Here is a 21,303-nt window from a genome sequence, read left to right as displayed (position 1 = left end):
CCTTATTAAACTAGTTCAGTACATTTATTCAGTTTTGAAATCAAAAATAAATATAGAGAAATCTCTGCGCGTACTAATCTATAAAAATTTCACAAAGCCGGTTAGATATACTCAACTGTTTTTGTATTTTTTCTTCTTCTTCAGCAGGGGTACAAGGAAAACTTGGTTTCATATACCGTATATACTCACCTATATGTCGGTTTGCCTATAAATCCGTTTTATATTGTGTAGGCTATTTTGGAGGGATTTGCCATTGACCCACTCATAAGTCGGTTTAACTTTTTTCAAGAATCGGTTGACAATTTTTAGCGTTTTCACGTCTGTTTCACCCCTGATTTTAATAATATATTGTAAAATGATGTTTATTCATTTTCTCAACAAATCAATTTCAATAATATACACTTAAGATGAATAAAATCATTAAATTATGTAAATACTTTTACTTTATGCATATCCTCACATTTGCAATATCATATTTGTATTTAAACCTCATTCTGGAGTCTTCGAACTTGTGAAAATAAAAAAGCAAAATCCAGTCTTAATGGTGAAAAAAAAAATCACATTCAACGATAAAGCATTGAATACCCTTTATGTATAACATCCAAAATTATTGAACCGTTAGATTCATGTTTATTTCCCCTAATACAGTGTTAGGAAAATTAATCCATAAGTCATAGAAAACATGTATAATAACAAATTTCCATATATATTCACATTTGTAGATCTCTGTTATTTTAATTTTTAAAATGAAAGGTGATATAACGAACATTGATAAATCTCATTACTCCCGTAAGTCATATAAAATAGAGAGTTAGGTAAACACGGTTCCCTTAACAAACCAATGATGGGATCACGTTGCACGTGTCCTTAAAATATAGAATGTGTTAAATAATACCATCAGTATAAAGGATCACTTCAACAGTAAATAATATTTGCATTATAACGTATGACTTCTCAACACTTCACATGATCATTCCTCACGATAAATCAAATACTGACATCGAAAACAGTTGCTTCTTCAATAGATATGGGAAAGGGAAATATTCATATCTAGTGATCAGTCATCCAAAAATTACTTTGTTAAACACCACTCTGATTTCACGCACAAATACTCTGGAGTTGAAATCAAAAATATACTGAAGTTCCTCATTAACAATATCTTGGTAGTCTTCAGTGATCATGTTTTCCAACAGTCTGCAATAAAGCAATACAAAACAGAGAGTTAGATAAACACGGACCCCTGGACACACCAGAGGTGGGATCAGGTGTCTAGGAGGAGTAAGCATCCCCTGTCGTCTGGTCACACCCGTCGTGAGTCCTATGTAGTGATCATGTAACCGGAGTAATCCGTAGTGAAATCAGTGTGCCAAGAACGACTTAACAATTTGTATGAAACATGTTAGACAGCATTTGGCTCAATGATACCGATTATTAGGCCGTTCTTGGCGCACTGATTTTGACTGCGGATGACTCAGTTTGCCGGATCGGGATGTAGGGCTCGCAGCGGATGTGACCGGTCGACAGAGGATGCTTACTCCTCTTAGGTACCTGATCCCACCTCTGGAGTGTCCAGGGGTCCGTGTTTGCCCAACGATCTACTTTGTGTTGCTTATAGGAGTTATGAGATTGATCACTGTTCGTTATCTTAACCTTTCATAATTCGTATGAGACAGATCACCAAGGTCAACTGTGTTTATCTACTGCAGAAGTCAAATCTCATTAGCGTACTTGTTTTAATATACCTAACGCTCTAACCATTAGGTTTCGGTAACCAGACATTCTCTAAATAATACTATCTATTCATAATGTCTTGTACTAGCAGATACATACTATACCTATATTTTTATTTACAGAATGGATGTACGGGTGGTCAACACCCCCCAAAGGCATACTCGAGCACAGATGAAATAGCGAAATGAAGATAAGGGGGACACGATCAAATAAAGAATACTCCTTCAGATTTACCCATCCTGTGTAGATAATATCGTCTGCGCTTCTCCTTTATAACCGAACAGACTAAATTTGATAATGTTATGTTTCATAGAAGTATATATATGATAATCTTAAAGGATTTCGGCAAGAGTTTCAAATTGATGACTGACCTCCGGAATGGGGGATGGAGAGGCAAAAAGCTCTGTACATATTCTCTATAATCAGATGTAAATGATTTAATGATGACACACTGATTTTGTACTATTTGGTGTGTCTTATCAAGATATAGGGCTCAAGCGGGTGTGACCGTTGGTCAGAGGATGTTTACTTCTCTGGGGCAAATGATTCCACGTGTTTCCGGAGACCATATTTGTCTTGCTCTCGATTTTGTTTCTTACACGATACCCTTATATATTGTTCAGGTAAACGAAGGAGAGAGAGAGGGGGAATAAAAATCCCAAATGAAATTCAAAGACGGATTTATATCGGTCGATTAACATAATTATCTGATTTCCTTTTTTCTGTTGCTTGTCAAGACCACTAAAATATTTACTAATGTGTGTATTTCTTATCTTCACCGTTAACTAACTTAGTGGAAACACCGTGTTCATAAAGTATGACATGTTTCCTTGATTACCACCAATCATTGATTAGTACTTGTTTCACATCTCAAACAAGAGTTTCACTTTTACGAAATCATTTGGTGCACTCCAAATCCAAGCTTCATGGTGGGGTAACCATATCATTGTATATATAATTATCGAAGAAAAGTAGTAGTCAAGGACAGGATGTCATGCTCCCTGAACACGGTATCTCCACCTTTTCCGCTACATGTCACCTTGACTATAAACACTCTCACAAAACATGAATAATTGCAGGCGTGGCCCCGGTACAATACATCATTAATGGAATCCCCTCTCTCTCTCTCTCTCTCTCTATCTCCTCTCTCTCTCTCTCTCTCTCTCTCTCTCTCTCTCTCTCTCTCTCTCTCTCTCTCTCTCTCTCTCTCTGCTATGCGCCATTTCTAACACTTGAACTAGCGGGCTTTGTTCACAAAGCGACACATCCAGAAATATATCACGTCATTTTAAATATATTTCAATTAGGCATGAACAGCATTTTCTGTTATTCAAAATCAAACATCCCATTCAGAAATAACATCAAGAAAACGTATGGATATGATTTCTAGCATACCCAAAATAATATTCTCGCTAATGCAAGGAGAAGATAACGAACAGTGATCAATCTCATAACTCCTACAAGCAATACAAAATAGATAGTTGGGCAAAACACGGACCCCTGGACACACAACACTACTATTAAGGTCTTGACTTCAAAAAATCATGGCACGAAATCTTGAAACAGGTTATGAATACATTTTGAATGCGTAGAAAACCCTAATTATGCTACTCATCGTGGATCCCCACCAGGCTGTTTAATATGGGTAAATTCCATTGAGGATACAATTATTAAATACAGTTAGTACAAAATAGTTATTTGACTACGGATAACTCCGTTTTCCTGATCAAGATATGGGGCTCACGGCGGGTGTGACCGGTCAACAGGGGATGCTTACTCCTCCTAGGCACCCGATTCCAACTCTTCTGTATCCAACAGTCCGTGTTTGCACAGCCTCTTTATTTTGTATTGTTTATTGGAGTTATGAGATTGTTCACGGTTTGTTATCTTCACTTTTTCATATGTAGTTGTTGTGGTGAAATCACAAGTTGAATGTAGATTTTAAATTTGTCAAGAAATTATATTATTTTGATGTTCAAAAATTTGCCTTTATGACTCCATAAACGATTTTCAATTATCAAGGTATCACAATTTGCTTTGCATTAAAGGAAAATAAAATTTCAACGATTTGCTTACTAAGTGATAAGATTATACAAATTTGGACAATATTAGCTTCGCGATAAATTTTTATGTAAAAAAAAATCAATGAAACATATGGGAAGAAAGTAATATGATGACTCACTTTTGGCTAGTTACTGTACATTTTCTCTATTATTGTAATATTACGTATTCATTTTCTTCAAACTTCAAATATAATGACTTTTTAGAAAAAATGATTTTCTCTTTCGTGGATTCGAACATGGTTCAGAACGCTTGATAAAGGAACCCACTTTCAATTACGCTATAAACTAAAGTTAACTGCTAACTGAAAACCTGTCCAGGTATTTCAGTAACAGAAATGATGAGTTCAATTTTTAGTGGTTATACTTCAGTAAATTAATAGATTAATCAGCAACACAATTAGAATATCTGCATCACTCAACATTGGAAGTATAACCAACGTCATCATCGTTTGCTTCGTTGAAATGTAAAATATTGATCTACATTTTTTTTAATTCAAATATTCCACTTTGACATACGTATCAATTAAGGAATTTTCATTATTTAAATACATACGGGCAGGAACTGTCACGCTTTCCACCATCATACTTCATGAAACGTGTTATGCATTATATAAAACACATTGATGACGTAGCATGGCATCTTGGGGATGTGTTGTGGAATCATTCTAATTCATGAAATGTTATTCTGTCGTTGGATGTCATTTCGTGGGTATAGTTTTTTAACATTGAAATATACAGATTGTGTATGTCATTCTGGTTTGAAATTCGTGGAAGAGGGGAACCCACGAAATCCACGAAATTGAGATTCCACGAAATTCAATGATTCCACAAAATCGAAACTGAGTACAGGGTTATACATTGTACATGAGTCATTTTGTGTATTTGTCATCTACTATAGTTTTAGCACAAATTTACGCTTTAAAGGTACAACACAAGTTGTAGGTACTTTTGGTGTCGAGTCTTAAATAGGTACATATGTTTGTAACTTGAACTTGCTTCAATGACGGATCATCGTCGTTTGATCATGTGAGCAAAACACGGTATTCTTTTCGTTTTTTTTTTTTGTTTTTTTTTTTTGTATTTAATCAAATCTCATACAATCACGAGATAAAAACATATTCCAATTTGAAAAGAGGTATACAGACCCAAGACCAAAAGTACTTTTCAAGTTGGAATTTGTTTGAACATTTTTATCTCCAAATGTAAATACCAGCACACAAAACATCTCACCGCAACCTTCAGTGGATGAAAATGCTCCATTCAGTCGACTGAAAGGTCTGAAAAGGTGACTGAATAATAGAATGCTCATGTGTCATTCAATAACCTTTTATTAACTCTCCAATCACCTTTTATTATCTATTTACTCACTTTTGATTAACTATCCAGTCACCTTTCATTAACTATACAGTCACCTTTAATTAACTATCCAGTCACCTTTTATTAACTAGTCAGTCACCTTTTATTAGATAGTCAGTAACGTTTCAGCTAATGAATGGTGTAGCTTCATTCTGTGTTTACGATATTTTGGATGTCAATAAAACCTTCGATTATATAAGACACATTTATTTGTTAAGTATTGTATTTTGTGCTTTCGGTACTGTTTATAATATTGTTGATGATTTACCTTTATATTGTAGATATTTTGACTAAATAAAATTTCCATACTTTCATCTAGTCGATGACAAATTTATCCAATATAATTATATCTGAACGCATAGGTACATTTAACAATAGTTTTAAATGATATTAGGGAATGAAACATATTTAATTGGTTCTACAGCCCAGTAGCTAAGTACTTCGTTACTAGCTTGAAAATACGGATGTATATCTAATTGCTGTTACAAAATTTAGAAATTCATTTCAAAATTAAGGATTATCTCCCTCATGCATAGCTCTTATCCTTGGACGAATTTGGCTCCACTTTTTGGCACGCTGTTTTTGGCTATATTTAGCTCTAAAACTTCATAGTTATTTCGGATTTCAAACATTTGGGTTGAGCATCAGTGAAGAGACATTATTTGTCGAAATGCGCATCTGGTGCATCAAAATTGGTACCGTATAAGTTTTACATTGAATATTTTTACAATATACATTCAAATACTTGTGAAAATGAATGTTTATTCCCAATTCATAATAGAAAATTCAAATTAAAGACCCCCTTCATGATCGTACGGTTACTGAACAAGTAGGCGGAGCTTAATCCAAACAGATGTTAATTACCTGGAGTAACCAGGGCCTACCTAGGTGTTAATTGCTATACACAAAGATACACGGGAAATATAACGTATTAGAAATTTACCTATCCATGGTTGAGGAATAAGAATAACTTTATCATTAAATGATAAATTTCACCTAAAATATTACATATTTTGAAATATTGAGTGAAAAATAATTTTTTTACTTAAATAAGTTTACATGAAAATATTCACTCAATAAGACCGTGTTTCCAGTTCTAGCCATGTGGATACCTCCCCGCTGTAGAACCTTGTTTCCTTTTTGTTTCTTTTTCTAACAATCTATAATACTACACTTTCTTTACGCTAATCCACAGTTTATAAACAATCACTGCCACATATGTCCCATGTAAGGCAGTCCTTCGGAATTTGGCAACCATTCCCTGACTAGACGAATTACACAGGTATTATTTCTCGCTTTTGGGTCTGCCATACAAATCGATTTTTGTCTTATATCCATTTGTATAACTCTGGATTTTCTCTTAAGGAATCGTTTGTCAATCCAGACTTCTTGATGGAAACGCATTGTCCAAATATTTTCTTCTGGTATGACGTTTTTTGGTTGATCAGACCACAAAGACTTTTGTTCTTTGCAAGTTATTCTTCTTTGTCTGGATTCTAATCCCAAAAATTATAGTAAATAAAGCTTGAATTGCCGCTAATTTCTCTTCCGGCAGTTGTACCATGATTCTTAATGACATTTTCTTCGGCATACAATGTGGCTGTAACTTATCTATTTCTAATATTCGAATACTTAGTTCAGGTAATTATTCACTCATAATTTTACAAAATGCTCTGAAATTATATTTTTGGTAAATGAAAGGGGTTTTTAAGTGTGTAAGTAATTGCTATGAACATATTTCGATTTCGGATACCCACTTGGCAATATCTGTCAGTCAGAGCCTGGGTTATTGACTCGTATTTGATTGACATGCGGTATGTATTTGATCTCGGTCAAAATGAATTTTAAGGGAGGTGGATTAGAATTGTTTTTTTAAGATTCTCAGAATATCGTTTTCCATTTCACAATGAAAGGTGAAGATAACGAACAGCGATCAATTTCATAACTCCTACAAGCAATACAAAATAGACAGTTGCGCAAACACGGACCCCTCGACACACCAGAAGTAGGATAATGTACCTAGGTGTTACCGGTCGACAGGGGATGTTACTCCTCCTAGACACCTGATCTCAATAGAACAGAACAGCACCAGTGTTTGCTATGAAAGGTCAAGATAAGGAACATTTATCAAGTTCACAATCCCTATCAGGAATACAAAGCCAAAAGTTGGACATACATGGTCCCCTGGACATACCAGAAGTAGGATTATGTACCTAGGTGTTACCGGTCGACAGGGGATGTTTACTCCTCCTAGACACCTGATCCCACCTCTCTGGTGTGGCCAGGGGACCGTGTTTGCCCAACTCTTTATTTTGTATTCCCTAGAGGAATTATGAGATTGATATTTGTTCATTATCTAAACATTTCATGAAAAACATTTCATCTAACTTAATTCATATCTAGAAGCATAACAGCATTCCCTAATGATGTACGTTGCATGACAAGGAAAGGCGTAACTTGCTGATAATCCTCTTAATCAAGCAAACTTCTCCAACAGAACATCATATATGTTTATATAATTCATTATGTGAGCAGTGCCAGTTCTCACACAGATCCATCTCTCAGTGGGATATGTTTGTAACGCAGAGTGCTCCCCAGCATATTATTTTAATAAGTAACCTGGATCTATCAGTCACACACGTTTGACCTTGCCGTTTTCGGTCAGCACGTCTTTACCTTATTTGGGTAAAAGTTGCGGAAGAACTAAAGACATGGACCTAAATGATATATCATAGAAAGTGAAAAAGGGGAGACCATCCGATAATAAATCCCATGACGAATACAAAATTCAGTGCATGGCAAACCAGGACCCCTGGGCACACCAGAGAGGATCAGGTGCCTAAGAGATGAAAGCATACCTTGTTGATCAGCCACACCCTCCATGAACCCTTCATCATCTTAAGGGGATATAAGAAAATAGCCTGCTTTTACTCAAAGTGAAGCAATTAGTGTATCAACCTGCATCCAGCTGCACAACAGTTAGGCAATATCGAAATCAGTGATACCTAGGGATATAGGATACCAAGAAATAAGTTATAGAATTTAACAACACTATTTGTAAATGTTTTAATATTGCTAAATCCCCATATTTATCACAACTTTCCTATAAAACCACCTTTATTTTTGTGTTATTCACAAACCTTTATTGAAACTTCAATGGGAAAACAATGACTAAACTCTAAGATTATTTTCATTGGCGCATTCCTTGTATTAATGACCAATCAGTTGTTGCTTGATCAAATAGAAATTATCACGAAAATATGACATTTTCAAAAATAAACCCTTTTCCCGCATCAACGAAGCAGGTTTTTCTGTGTCTGTGTTTATTTATTCATTTATTATTTCATTAAACACCCATGCATAACGGTCACAAATACATGAAATGCACCACATTGAAAAGATTTATTTTTGAAAGATTTCATTGTAATAAAGCTTTGTGAATAATACAAAAATAAATGTTTCCTAGGAACATTCTTTGTAAATAAGTTTTTTTTAGAAGTGCTAGAATTTCTATAATTAGATTTTTGTGTATCATAATGTCCTAACTGGAAACTAACAACAGAAAGTACATAAGTATGAGTGAATGCAATTATTTAACTCTATATATTTGCATAAAAAGTGAAGATAAAAAACAGTGACCAATATAACAAGTCCTGTGAAAGAACATATGATACATGATACAATACGTCATCGCAGATTGTCCATTAGAATACTATCGTAATTTCAATGCGTGAGTCCCTTTGACCGATCAATGACGCGAATTCCATCTCGCCACTCTTTCATGTCTTACTGGAATAAAGTACACCAGGACCTACAATTCAATATCGAATAACACAAATTTTGATTGAAGTAATATACTTCATACACAGGGATGACGGACAGATGTAGATCAACTAAAGGTCTACACAATCTAAACATCCATACACTGCATTCTATTCATTCACAAGAATAGATAAAATTCTTCTTTTTACTATTCACTACATTATTCGTTACATTCCTACTCTACACATCTGAAATCTACTGGATTGAGATCGTTGATATTCTGCAAAATCCGGTAACACATATTACATAGGTTATTGTCACGATTGGCGATTAATGAAAAGGCGAGGATAACGAATAGTGATCCATGAAAAAAATGAAATAGTGATCATTGATCAATTTCAATAGAGAATGCAAATATAAATTTCATTAATACATTAATAAGTAGAAAATTGAGAATATGGCAAGAAATTGACTCGTGAAAAACACCAGAGTCCGGTGGCTAAAAGAAATAAACATTCCCTATAAACTGGTCACACTCGCTTTGATCCCTTTGCTTTGATCAAATAAACGGAATCATCGATATCAGCTGGTATCAAACTATTATGAAAACACATTAAACAATATTTGACATAACGACATGTTGTTTTTTGGAAACATTAACATTATAACGGTCACAAGATATCCATTGTACTGAAGATTAACAAGAGATGCTGAAAACCTGATAACTTTGAATTATTTATCAGTAGGTTGCCTCTATCTAGAAATTAACCATGCACAGAGCATGGGTTCCCTTAAGAAATCAATTGGGAAAATTGAACAAAATATGTAGTTGATAATGGAATACTACTACATATATATGGGAAGTTGATGTTGGATAAGTTAAAGTAATGCCGTATGTCATAAAGTGAATTATTGGTTTACCATAATATGCATCTTTTATTTCCAGTTTAAAGGGACATATAAAATCGATGGGAAAACACTGATCAATATATGCTGTAGTAGTAAAGACACAAAACATTAATAAATGTTCCGCGATTTCTAGTTATACATGTACAACAAGTGGTCAACATTCTGTAAATCTCGATAATATATTGGATGCATTAAGGGTTCCTTGAACGATTTCAATTACATACTCTCTTGAAAATCTCATTAATTTTCGCATTTCTAAATATTATAATTAAGTAAATGGTGTATAAACGCTGAATATGAAAATTCAGTACGTCTTAGTTTCGATAATCTCCCTAATACACATACAATAAAACATAGTACAATATGTGCAATCATGTGACACTATGATAATAAAACATGTCCTGACCTTTATTTCCCTCCTCTGACTAACCAGCTAGATCCATATATTCCATCCTTAAAGATAGGTTTTTGCAATAATGCCTATTTAAGAGAACGTCTGCATTACGTTTACGAGTGTTATTCATGTTCTGTATAGTAAAATAATTCGTGTTCTAGTCTGAAGAGCACACAATAAAAAAAAAATAGATAAAATGTTTGATCAAATAAGATTAGTTATCTAATGTCTAGAAGCTAAGTGTATGGTGAGTATTGTGTACTGAGTATACAGAAAGCAGAGTTGATCCGTTCTTGACGACATGTGCCTCATAATCAAGTATCAATAAACATTTCTATATAGTGCATACACAGTCTCCATATACACCCGTATCCGCCAGTTACACGTTGTAGAGTAGTGTTATACTGTATAAAACAAGTACGTTCTCTCACTTACCTCTGATCTGCAGGACGAGATGCTATGAATGATGAAATATATTCATTATGTCAGAAGAGTTCAGTCTCAGTTCAATTCTTTTTCGAGTACTTTAATCATTTGATAGGTTCTGTATCTATATTGCTTAACGTCAAAGTATGATTGTATTGGTTGGATGTATGTTGTTTAACGTCCCGCTTGAGAATATTTCACTCCTATGGAGACGTCACCATTGCCGGTGAAGAGCTGCAAAATTTAGTCCTATGCTCGGCGATTACGGCCTTTGACCAGGGAGGGATCTTTATCGTACCGTACCTGCTATGACACAAAGTCTAAGTGTTTGCGATCTCATCCAAAAGGTCACCCCATTTAGTGACCTCGTACGGCAAGCAAGGGGTACTGAGGACCAATTCTAACCCGGATCCCCACGTATCAACATCTACTAAATCAAACGTTCAATACTAAACTAATATATGACTAAGCGCTTTCTCATAGATTATTTTTAATGTATATCAACCCATATCGAAGTAAAGAATATCTATATAAAACTAGATGTATTGATGCAACTTGTTACACAACACATGCCACCTGTTGCTGCCTTCACTACTTGAATGGTTAAATTCGAGCTTAAATCAAATCCAATCGTAAATGGAAATCCCATGTAAAATGTATATAAATGTCCGCGTCTGTCCGTATACGTATCATACAATGCTCTTTAATTTCACTTAGTGACACGTTCTAGCAATTACCATGTGTGGGGATAATCGCATACCAATTTGAATAATCATAGCCCTGTTTTTAGAATTTCCCCCTATAATATCCAGTGTAAACTTTGATTCACTGCTGTGGCTTCATACTACCCCGGGGAACACAATTTAAAGAAATTTTCATTTGCACTACATGGGGGTTCTTGCATACTTATATTAGTTATTATGGCAGTGCTCTTGTTGAGAAGAAACCATGGCCATGTTAAACCTACGAGGTAAACAAAGGTAGTTTGTTTGTTTTTGGGGGGGGGGGGGTGTCAAATTCACAGCATTTAAAAGTCACATGTCTTTTGAATATGACCTTCACTGCTACTTCCCTAGGCATTAAACATAGACTGACGGTATGAGTAAAAGTAAGTGTCAAATATGATAAAGATACATATACTGTAGTCACATCTTTAAACGGATTCACAAATCATGAAAATGTGAAGATTATGAACACGTGATCAATATATAGTGAATTCCCATTTGTGTACTGCAGATACATCGATCGTTTCATACTCGAATTTGAACTCTTATATAACATGATGTGGTATTTGAACTCTACCCAGCTCACTTTTACGAGTGTTAAAGCAATATGTCGGTCTAGTAATGATGCCGGACATTTGACAGTTTTCTAAATATTCATGTGATTGGGTGGGTTTTTCTACATGGGAGTGAGGACGAACATTAGAATATTTACCTTAGAAACTTGCGATCATGTACGAACCGAAGTCACCCTTATAAATGCCTCCACAGATTACGATAGATATATCGCATATATTGACTTTCCCTATGAGCGCTACAGAAACGTCTTATAAACACCTTTACAGGTTTATGGTAGATATCTTTATCTATACATACCGCGGTCACGTGTTATTTGTGGCATTATAATTTATTCCACATTATGTATGCTTTTGACCATACAGTAGTAAACTCTCACTCCCATGTAGAAAAACTATCACCAGTAATTAAGAATGAAAAATAAGCAACATTTCTATATCGATTGTTTTATGCATGTTTTGTATTTTCTTCCGGGTTTGGTGTATGACAATGTGATAGGACCAAATTTTTTTTAAAGTGGCTGCAATTATGTATTCGCAGACTGGGGCATTTAAATAATGAGTTATTGATTATACATTTATATAAACGATTTATTATCGTGTATATCATTCTATCGAGTTGTCAGATTATCAAGTTGACTCGATATTTTCTCTTTTTTGTAGTTATGGAGAAAGTAAATGATTAAGAATTAGTAAACATTTTGGTCACTTTCATTGAAACATGGCAACAATTTTCTTGACTAAAGAGGATTTGTTTGTTCACATGAAGGATCATGCGTTCTCCAAAGGAGAAATGTTTTTTTTTAATGGGAAACTATGGTGGGATCATTTAAAATCTCAGAACCACTGCTTCAGAAAAGTTTACATTTACACGACACCTTTCTGAGAGTGTATATTCAAGTTTGAGGAATCACGGACTGGGTGGGACCACAATAGAGGATCAACGTTTTACATTGTGATATATTGTAAAAACAATTTAATAACCACAATCCTTAGTTACTCGTATAAATGTATCAATACCCCCTGGTAGTGCAGATTACAGTTTGTTCAAATTACTACTTTATTATTTTTTCACGGTTGGTTTTTCGAAAATCTACCCATGGTATCCTGAAAAAAATACCATTATCTGTAGCTTTTAGATGTGTAATACAATATGCAGACAGAAAAATATTCTCTGCGAGAAATATGATGCACATTAATTTGTAATGAACATAGCTTGCTGTTCTCTGTATGAATAACAGATCCTTGTGGAGGGGGTCGCATATAAGACGGTTTGATTTCAATGGTGTCACTTTTCGTATCAAATAATTATGCACTTTTCCATACATCCTGAAACCCAATTCCACTTCCATTTCCGGGTGTTCTGAAAATTAAAATCAATATCGAACAAATAACTATTATTTCTAAAGAATTTTCATTTTCTATTAAAACGCCGATATTTTGTTTTACGTGAATGGATGCCTGAATTGACGTTTGATTTCAATTGACACCGTTACTAGGGTCCCTATAAACACTAACAATATAGCATGCATTGATTAACCGCTCGCGGTAGCTCAGTGGTAGAGCGTTTGCTTTGTTACTGAAACATGACTGCGTCAAACCTAAGACGTAAACAAAGGAAGTTATTACACTTTCGCCAAACACTCGACCACCATGGGTCTTTTGAATATGACCTCAATCTATCATGAATCTCGTGACCCCTATAAGGATTACAAAATTAAAGTTTGATCATGCACCGAACCTTGGATATACCAGAGGGGGGTCAGTTGCCTAAGATGATTAAAAGATCCCCTGTCGACCGGTTACACCCTCCATGAGCCCTATATATTCATCATGTCAACAGAGTAGTAAATAAAATAGTTTACAATACAATTTGCATATAGTTCTTGATTTGATAAAGTTGCTAAAGATCAGTTACCAGTTGAGTGGTATCTGAACAGAAGGTTTAGAAACACAACTTTCGAGGGTCTTAGTAACTGATGTTATTTGTAAGAATTATTTGGATTATCATAAAAAAAATTTTTTTTATCTAAACAATATGTTGGGAAATATACTATCAAGAAATACTAATGAGTAGAAAGGGGAAAAAATGGAATTTTGTCGTTCAACATACATTTATCTTAGAATATATACACTTGTAAATATACACATAGAATAATCGCAACACTAGCGTATTTTGCTCCTAGCCAAAGTATGATCGTTAATTTCAGAAAACATGAATAACAGTTTTGATGTTTGACTTTATGTTTAATAGTAGCACTTGCTCTCTTCAAACGTAAAAATCCAAAAGTAATTACATTCATTGTCATTATTTTTAGTACATAACTAAACTTTATGTCCCTATCATGAATAAAATAAAGTTAGATAAGGTTAACATGCAGTAAATTTCAAATTAAAATGGATTTCCGTAATTTAGTTTACATTTTGTTCAACGAATGTCGGACTCTTGGCGTCTTCTTAAGTCTCTCATAAAACGTTGAATTGCATGAGGTTGAATTTGGTGTTGTGGTAAAGTTTGTCACTCGTGGTACAGTACCTGTGTCAATTCATCTAATGTTTGAAATAACATTTTACTTTGACGACCTCTGCAGCCAGTGATGTCTCACATTGTGGTCAATATGGTTCAAATCTGGACATTTAGCAGGCGATGGCAGTGTCGTGTGGTCCGGCATTGTTGAACATTGATCTTGGTTGAAGAGTGTGGTTGTCAAAATGTAGTAGCTATTCATTGTTCTAAGTTACTTATGAATCACTTGTGTTGCTAATCATTGATCTAAGTGACACTTGGAATTCGATGTATTTAAGTTACTTATGAATCACGTGTGTAGCTATTCATGGTAATGAGTGAAGTATGCAGTCTCGTTAACCACTTGTAAGGTTTTACGTTAACGGGGATAAAGAGTTTATACTGCTCGTGTACTCTACACAATACCGGAATAAGACTACGCGTTATATTACCCCTACCTAAAGCACAGCTCCATGTTGATTATTATCGATCATAGCCGAGGCCAGACGTAACGGTATGGTTTTTACTTTGACGTCATGTATTGATACAAATCATAAAGTGGCGTATATGTATCTAATTGAGGAGATTAGATTTTGCAACAGAACATAAAAACCTGTCTTTTCAGTATCTGGATATAACAATCGCTTACGTCTAATTTCCAGTTGAATTTTCTGGTATATCCACTGATGCAAAAAATGGCGTCCATTACTATAGCGTTAGTTTAGCACACACAGAACATGGCGTCCATTACTGTGGTGTTAGTTTAGCAATCACACACAACATGGCGTCCATTACTATATTTAGTTTAGCACACACACAACATGACGTTCATTACTATAGTGTTAGTTTAACACACACAACATAACGTCCATTACTATAGTGTTAGTTTAGCACACACAGTATGACGTCCATTACTATAGTGTTAGTTTAGCACACACAGAACATGGCGTCCATTACTGTGGTGTTAGTTTAGCAATCACACACAACATGGCGTTCATTACTATATCGTTAGTTTAGCACACACACAACATGACGTTCATTACTATAGTGTTAGTTTAGCACACACAACATAACGTCCATTACTATAGTGTTAGTTCAGCACACATAGTATGGCGTCCATTACTATGGTGTTAGTTTAGCACACACAACATAACGTCCATTACTATAGTGTTAATTTAGCACACACACACAACATGACGTCCATTACTATAGTGTTAGTTTAGCACACACACACAACATGACGTTCATTGCTATAGTGTTAGTTTAGCACACACACACAACATGACGTTCATTACTATAGTGTTAGTTTAACACACACAGTATGACGTCCATTACTATAGTGTTAGTTTAACACACACAACATGACGTCCATTGCTATGGTGTTAGTTTAGCACACACCACATGGCGTTCATTACTATAGTGTTAGTTTAGCAATCAAACACAATATGGTGCCCCATTACTATAGTTTTAGATTAGGCCTAGCACACACACAAAAATGAACCCATTCATGCCCCTTGACTTATTGTGAAAGAAAACATTTACTTATGTCTATAAAAATAAATACCTCTATACTTGACATTGAACTTTCTTGATCAGCTGGAACATTTCTACATTTTTAAACAGATATTAATGTATCGTATCGTTATCAATATAAAAAGGAAGATGTGTTTAAAATGCAGTCAAGGTGCATTTACACATATTTACATCTAGAAGATGTTATATTTAATAACTGTGTCCAAGGTTGGGGTTATGTACAATGAAAGGTGATAATAACAAACAGTGATCAATCTCATAACTCCTATAAGCAATACACAATAGAGAGTTGGGCAAACACGGACCCCTGGACATACCAGAGGTGGCTATATACCTAGGAGGAGTAAGCATCATCTCTCCACAGGCCACACCCTCCGTGTTGATCAGGTAAACGGAGTTATCCATAGTCAAGATCAGTGTGCCAAGAAAAGGTCTAACAATCGGTATGAAACACGTCAGGCAGCATTTGATCCAATGATAGGTTGTATTGGCAAACTAGATCATTATAACAATCACATAATTTGCGAAATGCTGACTTTAGATTACACTATTGAAACCCTTGCATCATCAACTTTTTCAGTACCTTACTTCGATTTAAAAATTAACCATACACAGAAGAAGCTCTTGCGTATCGAATCAGTTGAGATATATAAACATCATATGTATGTAATAATAGAATATTGCTGCATAAATTTACCTGATAACTCCGTTTACCTGATCAGGATATGGGGCTCACGGCGGGTGTGACCGGTCAACAGGGGATGCTTACTCCTCCTAGGCACCTGATCCCACCTCTGGTGTGTCCAGGGGTCCGTGTTTGCCCAAATATCTATTTTGTATTGCTTGTAGGAGTTATGAGATTGATCACTGTTCGTTATCTTCACCTTGCATATATATGGGAAGTTGACGATGGAGAAGCTGAAATCATCTCATTTGTCATAAAGTTGAGTTGTTAGATTGCCGGTAATAGTTACTTTCAATAAGATATCTAAGTGTGAAGCAGAAGTGGACAACTTTGTGGTTTCGTTTATTTCGAGTTCACAAGAAGATATGGAATCGACATATGAATGATAGTTATTATTGTTAATAGATAAAACGTCGTCGATATATCTAAATGTCGATTTGAAGGCCACAGTATTATATTTCTTTCTTCTCATGTATACATTTTTAATAAATCCTGCATTGTATGAATCAAAAACAAGTCAGCTAACAAAGGAGCACAGTTCGTGCCCATGGGAATTTCAACAGATTCTTGGAAAACCTGATCATCAAAGATCACAAAGATATTGCCATTGAGGAACTCCAGCATATTTTTATTTCAACTTCAAAGTACTTGTGCATGGAATCAAAGTGGTGTTTAACAAAGTGATTTTTGGATGACTGATCACTAGATATGAATATTTATATTTTTGCTACAGAAGCAACTATCTATAATGTCAAAAAGTCTAGTTTCTAATTTATCATGAGGAATGGTCTTGTTAAGTGTTGAAAATACTAACGTTTTGATGTTAAAATGTCATAAAAATTTTGCAATTTCAAGGTTACTAAAAGTTCTTTAGAATTTTTTAGATTTCACAATATGATACTGTCCTAATTTGCTCTTCAGATTGCATGTGTGATTTTCTTCACCCCATCGAGGCGTTCACGCTTGCTTTCAACATATCAATCAGGAAGCCTTCCACCTAAAGTGTAAAATTCGTGACCCTGAGGAATCTGGTGCAAGTGTGGACTCGGACTCTATGAAATACATTAAAAGTTGCAAGCAGGTTGATGATCAAAATGTTTACAAAATATTGGCTCTAGCGTTGTTAAAAATCAATGGTGTGAGACTAAATGACAAAATGTGAAGTTAAAGGTATCTATAGAATAACCTTCATATTATCCCATGTCGGTAAATTCACTGTTGCAACTCCCCTGTTTTGGTCGGGATTCCATTAATAATGAATAAATGATAAAACTACACCAAATAAGCATTGGTCTTTTTTCCACCAATCAGAAACACGGGTAATAGACAACACTTACGTGTCTGTTAGAATTATCCAGGAAATTATATATATTAATGAATTCCAGGTACATTGATTGTTCCGTCATCTCAATGACGTAAAGTAAAACTTATACGGTACCAATTTTGATGCACCAGATGCGCATTTCGACAAATAATGTCTCTTCAGTGATGCTCAACCCAAATGTTTGAAATCCGAAATAACTATGAAGTTTTATATCTAAATATAGCCAAAAACAGCGTGCCAAACAAGTGGAGCCAAATTCGTCCAAGGATAAGAGCTATGCATGAGGGAGATAATCCTTAATTTTGAAATGAATTCCTAAATTTTATGACAGCAATTAAATATACATCCGTATTTTCAAGCTAGTAACGAAGTACTTAGCTACTGGGCTGTAGAGACCCTCGGGGACTAATAGTCCACCAGCAGAGGCCTCGACCCAGGGGTCATAAGTTTTACATCTCAAATAATACCATTGTTTAGTTTCTTTGTTTTTATGAAGAACACCATTTTAGAATGTATATTTCTTCAAATTGAAGGGAAAGGGAGGTTATTCGTATTTGATGTTTAATTATGTCCAAGATACAATACAATCAATACCAAAAATCCAGGAGTAATATCTAAAACAAATTAACAGACGTCTGGAAATAGACGCATGGGGAAAGCATGTGATAATATAGGGCAGCCGGAAAAGTTGACCCCACAATTTTCTGGAAATTCTTGACAATCAAATCTAACAAAACCCAAAGGTCTTAATCCTAAATTGTGGAGGGAATGGGGACAAGAGGTTGATCCCCCGGTTCCTGAAACTTTTCATTTTGAATATAATCCAATTCTACTATTTGAAAATGATCAATCTCTATATCAAACTAAGCTCGTAAAAATAACCAACTTTGAAATGTAATGATAACAGAAAAAGTACGTTGTCGGAAAAGGGGACATCCTCTCTCTCTCTCTCTCTCTCTCTCTCTCTCTCTGCGCACTTCATAACGATTTTTGTGTACATTACATTCAGGAAGTTATTTGTACAAAAATTTATTTACAAAACATTGTATCACACACGAGTGAACAAATTTTAACAGAAAGATTACATTGAAAATACGGATTTGATGTGATTAACATATTCCGTTCATTGACATATGATATGCACATTTTTGTCCGCAATATGAAATTTTTAATGATTACATGCTTTGGTTGCACATGTAATTTCGGGCATGTTTATTGTTTTCATTCGTCGTAAATATTGATACAAATAATAGGAATAGCTAACCACATCTTACATTGCTCTATAGATGTCGAGGACTGCGAAAACTCACACAAAGAGTATATAAACACAGTAGGAGCAATGACTAAAATCATTGCACAATCATTTCATCTGTCAGTAGATGCAACAATTTCTTAACTGGTACTTAATTACAATCATAAATCGTGAAATATTCCTTATCACAACCCAATGAATTGAGGACGACATGGGGAAATAACACGCGTTGCGCTGTCAAATATCAGGAAATTAGTTTCCTTTATAAAGATGTTTAATTTCAAACCATTTTACATCAATGGAATGTGGTTTTCTAATTATAATGTTTTCTATGACTACTTTTTTTTTACAATTCCGATCGGGCTTGATGTAAACTTCAAAAATCGTAATATTTCTTAACCTTGACCATTTTATTTCAATTTTGTTTTAAGGTATACCTCTCTGATATTAATTTTCTCTAACTGACATGTTTTATCATTAGATTAAAAAAATATTAGAAAATAACGTTTTCAATTTTCATAAATACCTTTTTTTATTTAAAGAATTAGAATGTTTATCTAAGTCGTTTAGGTATTTTTCTAAGATATTCATATTATGCACCCAATCACATAAAATTTTGACTCAAGAGTACCCTATTTGCAAACAGAATATAGTACCTTTTTATCATTCCGGGATTGGTCACAAAAAATGTATGTAAAATAAATGAGAGCTTGTATAACGTTTTCGATGTTGAAATCATACTTCGTAACAGGTGATTTAATGAGCCATTAAATAAAAAAAAAATAGCGTAATCAAGACCCGTTTTCCTCAACATTGTGTTCATTACATGTTCACAGTTACATATGTATCGTCGATAAAAAAAAAACGCAGACACATAATAATCCACTAGATATTCACTGTGCTGCTTTGAAATAGTAAATAGCAGGTAATGACCAATTCATGGAAATCTGTACCGCGCAGGTCAATTAAGGATATCCGAAAACAATCACTGTGCTCTTATAAATGTATGTGCACTTCGCACCAGATGACGTCACAATGAAAAAGTGCGTCACAACGTACATGTTGTATCGCGGGGACAATGTCATAATATTTTGTAGTTATTTACTACTGTCATCAAATGATAAGCTGTATACGTGAAAATGTATCTTGTCAAATGAATATCTATATATATATAATACATCAATTATTCCATTCTATCCATGCGAAATAAATGTCTTTAATGAAAATTTCAAATCATCCGAGCACGCATTCCAGTGTGTTAAAGCCCTACGCTCGGGTGACATTGTTGCCGCAGAAAAAATCAGGGAAGCGCCCACCGCACGAGATGCCAAATTCATTGGTAACAAAGTAGTACCATCTGATAGTTGGTTAAAAACCAGAGAACAAGCCATGGAAGAAATCCTATACAAAAAAGCTGCCCAAGTTGAACATTTTGGAAAGGCGCTTGACAACGCTCCAAAAAACTCGATTTTTGCCGAAACAACTTATGACAATTTTTGGGGCACAGGGCTTGACAAAGTGCAAACCGAACATACTAGTCCAAGCGAGTGGCCAGGACAAAATATTATGGGATCAATCCTACAACGGATCGCTTCACACACCAAAAAAACCGGAAAACTGGGAAAACAGGCTCCAACAAAGCGGCTTCGAACAAGCGCACTCAATCAAACTCCAAATGAGAACAGCAGTTTTGATTACCCTTCTATATGACTTTTCATTTACAAAAATAACGCTTAATATTCATAAGCATCACTTCCTATGAATGTTGATTCTATAAAATGTATATCCCTCAATGTGAGGGGCCTTAATAATTATGATAAAAGGGTCAAAATTTATAACTGGGTAAGAGAAAATAATATTGATATTGTTTTCTTGCAAGAAACCCATTATTGTGAACAAAATGTCTTCACATTTGATTCAAGATGGCAAGGCAAATCCTTGCATTGTTTTTCAGATGCAGCTCATAGTAGGGGCGTGTCAATTTTGATTAAGAAAACCTTTGATTGTAAAATCATTAATGTACATAGATCAATTGACGGCAGAAAAATTCTTACAAACATAAAAC

At 34.8% G+C, this 21,303-nt stretch overlaps 1 protein-coding gene across 1 annotated transcript in view; it reads left to right on the top strand.

Moving 5' to 3' along the window:
* Nucleotides 1-20,948, top strand: part of LOC130049680 (angiopoietin-4-like) — a 47,001-nt gene extending 26,053 nt beyond the window's left edge. Inside the window, exon 7 of the mRNA XM_056147582.1 lies at nt 20,493-20,948. Within this exon, the coding sequence (XP_056003557.1) occupies nt 20,493-20,948 (456 nt within the window). The remainder of the gene's footprint in view (nt 1-20,492) is intronic.
* Nucleotides 20,949-21,303: the final 355 nt, after the last annotated feature.

The sequence above is a fragment of the Ostrea edulis genome, chromosome 8 (assembly GCF_947568905.1).
Source record: "Ostrea edulis chromosome 8, xbOstEdul1.1, whole genome shotgun sequence".
Taxonomy (NCBI): Eukaryota; Metazoa; Mollusca; class Bivalvia; order Ostreida; family Ostreidae; genus Ostrea; species Ostrea edulis.
This window is presented reverse-complemented; position numbering and strand designations above follow the sequence as displayed.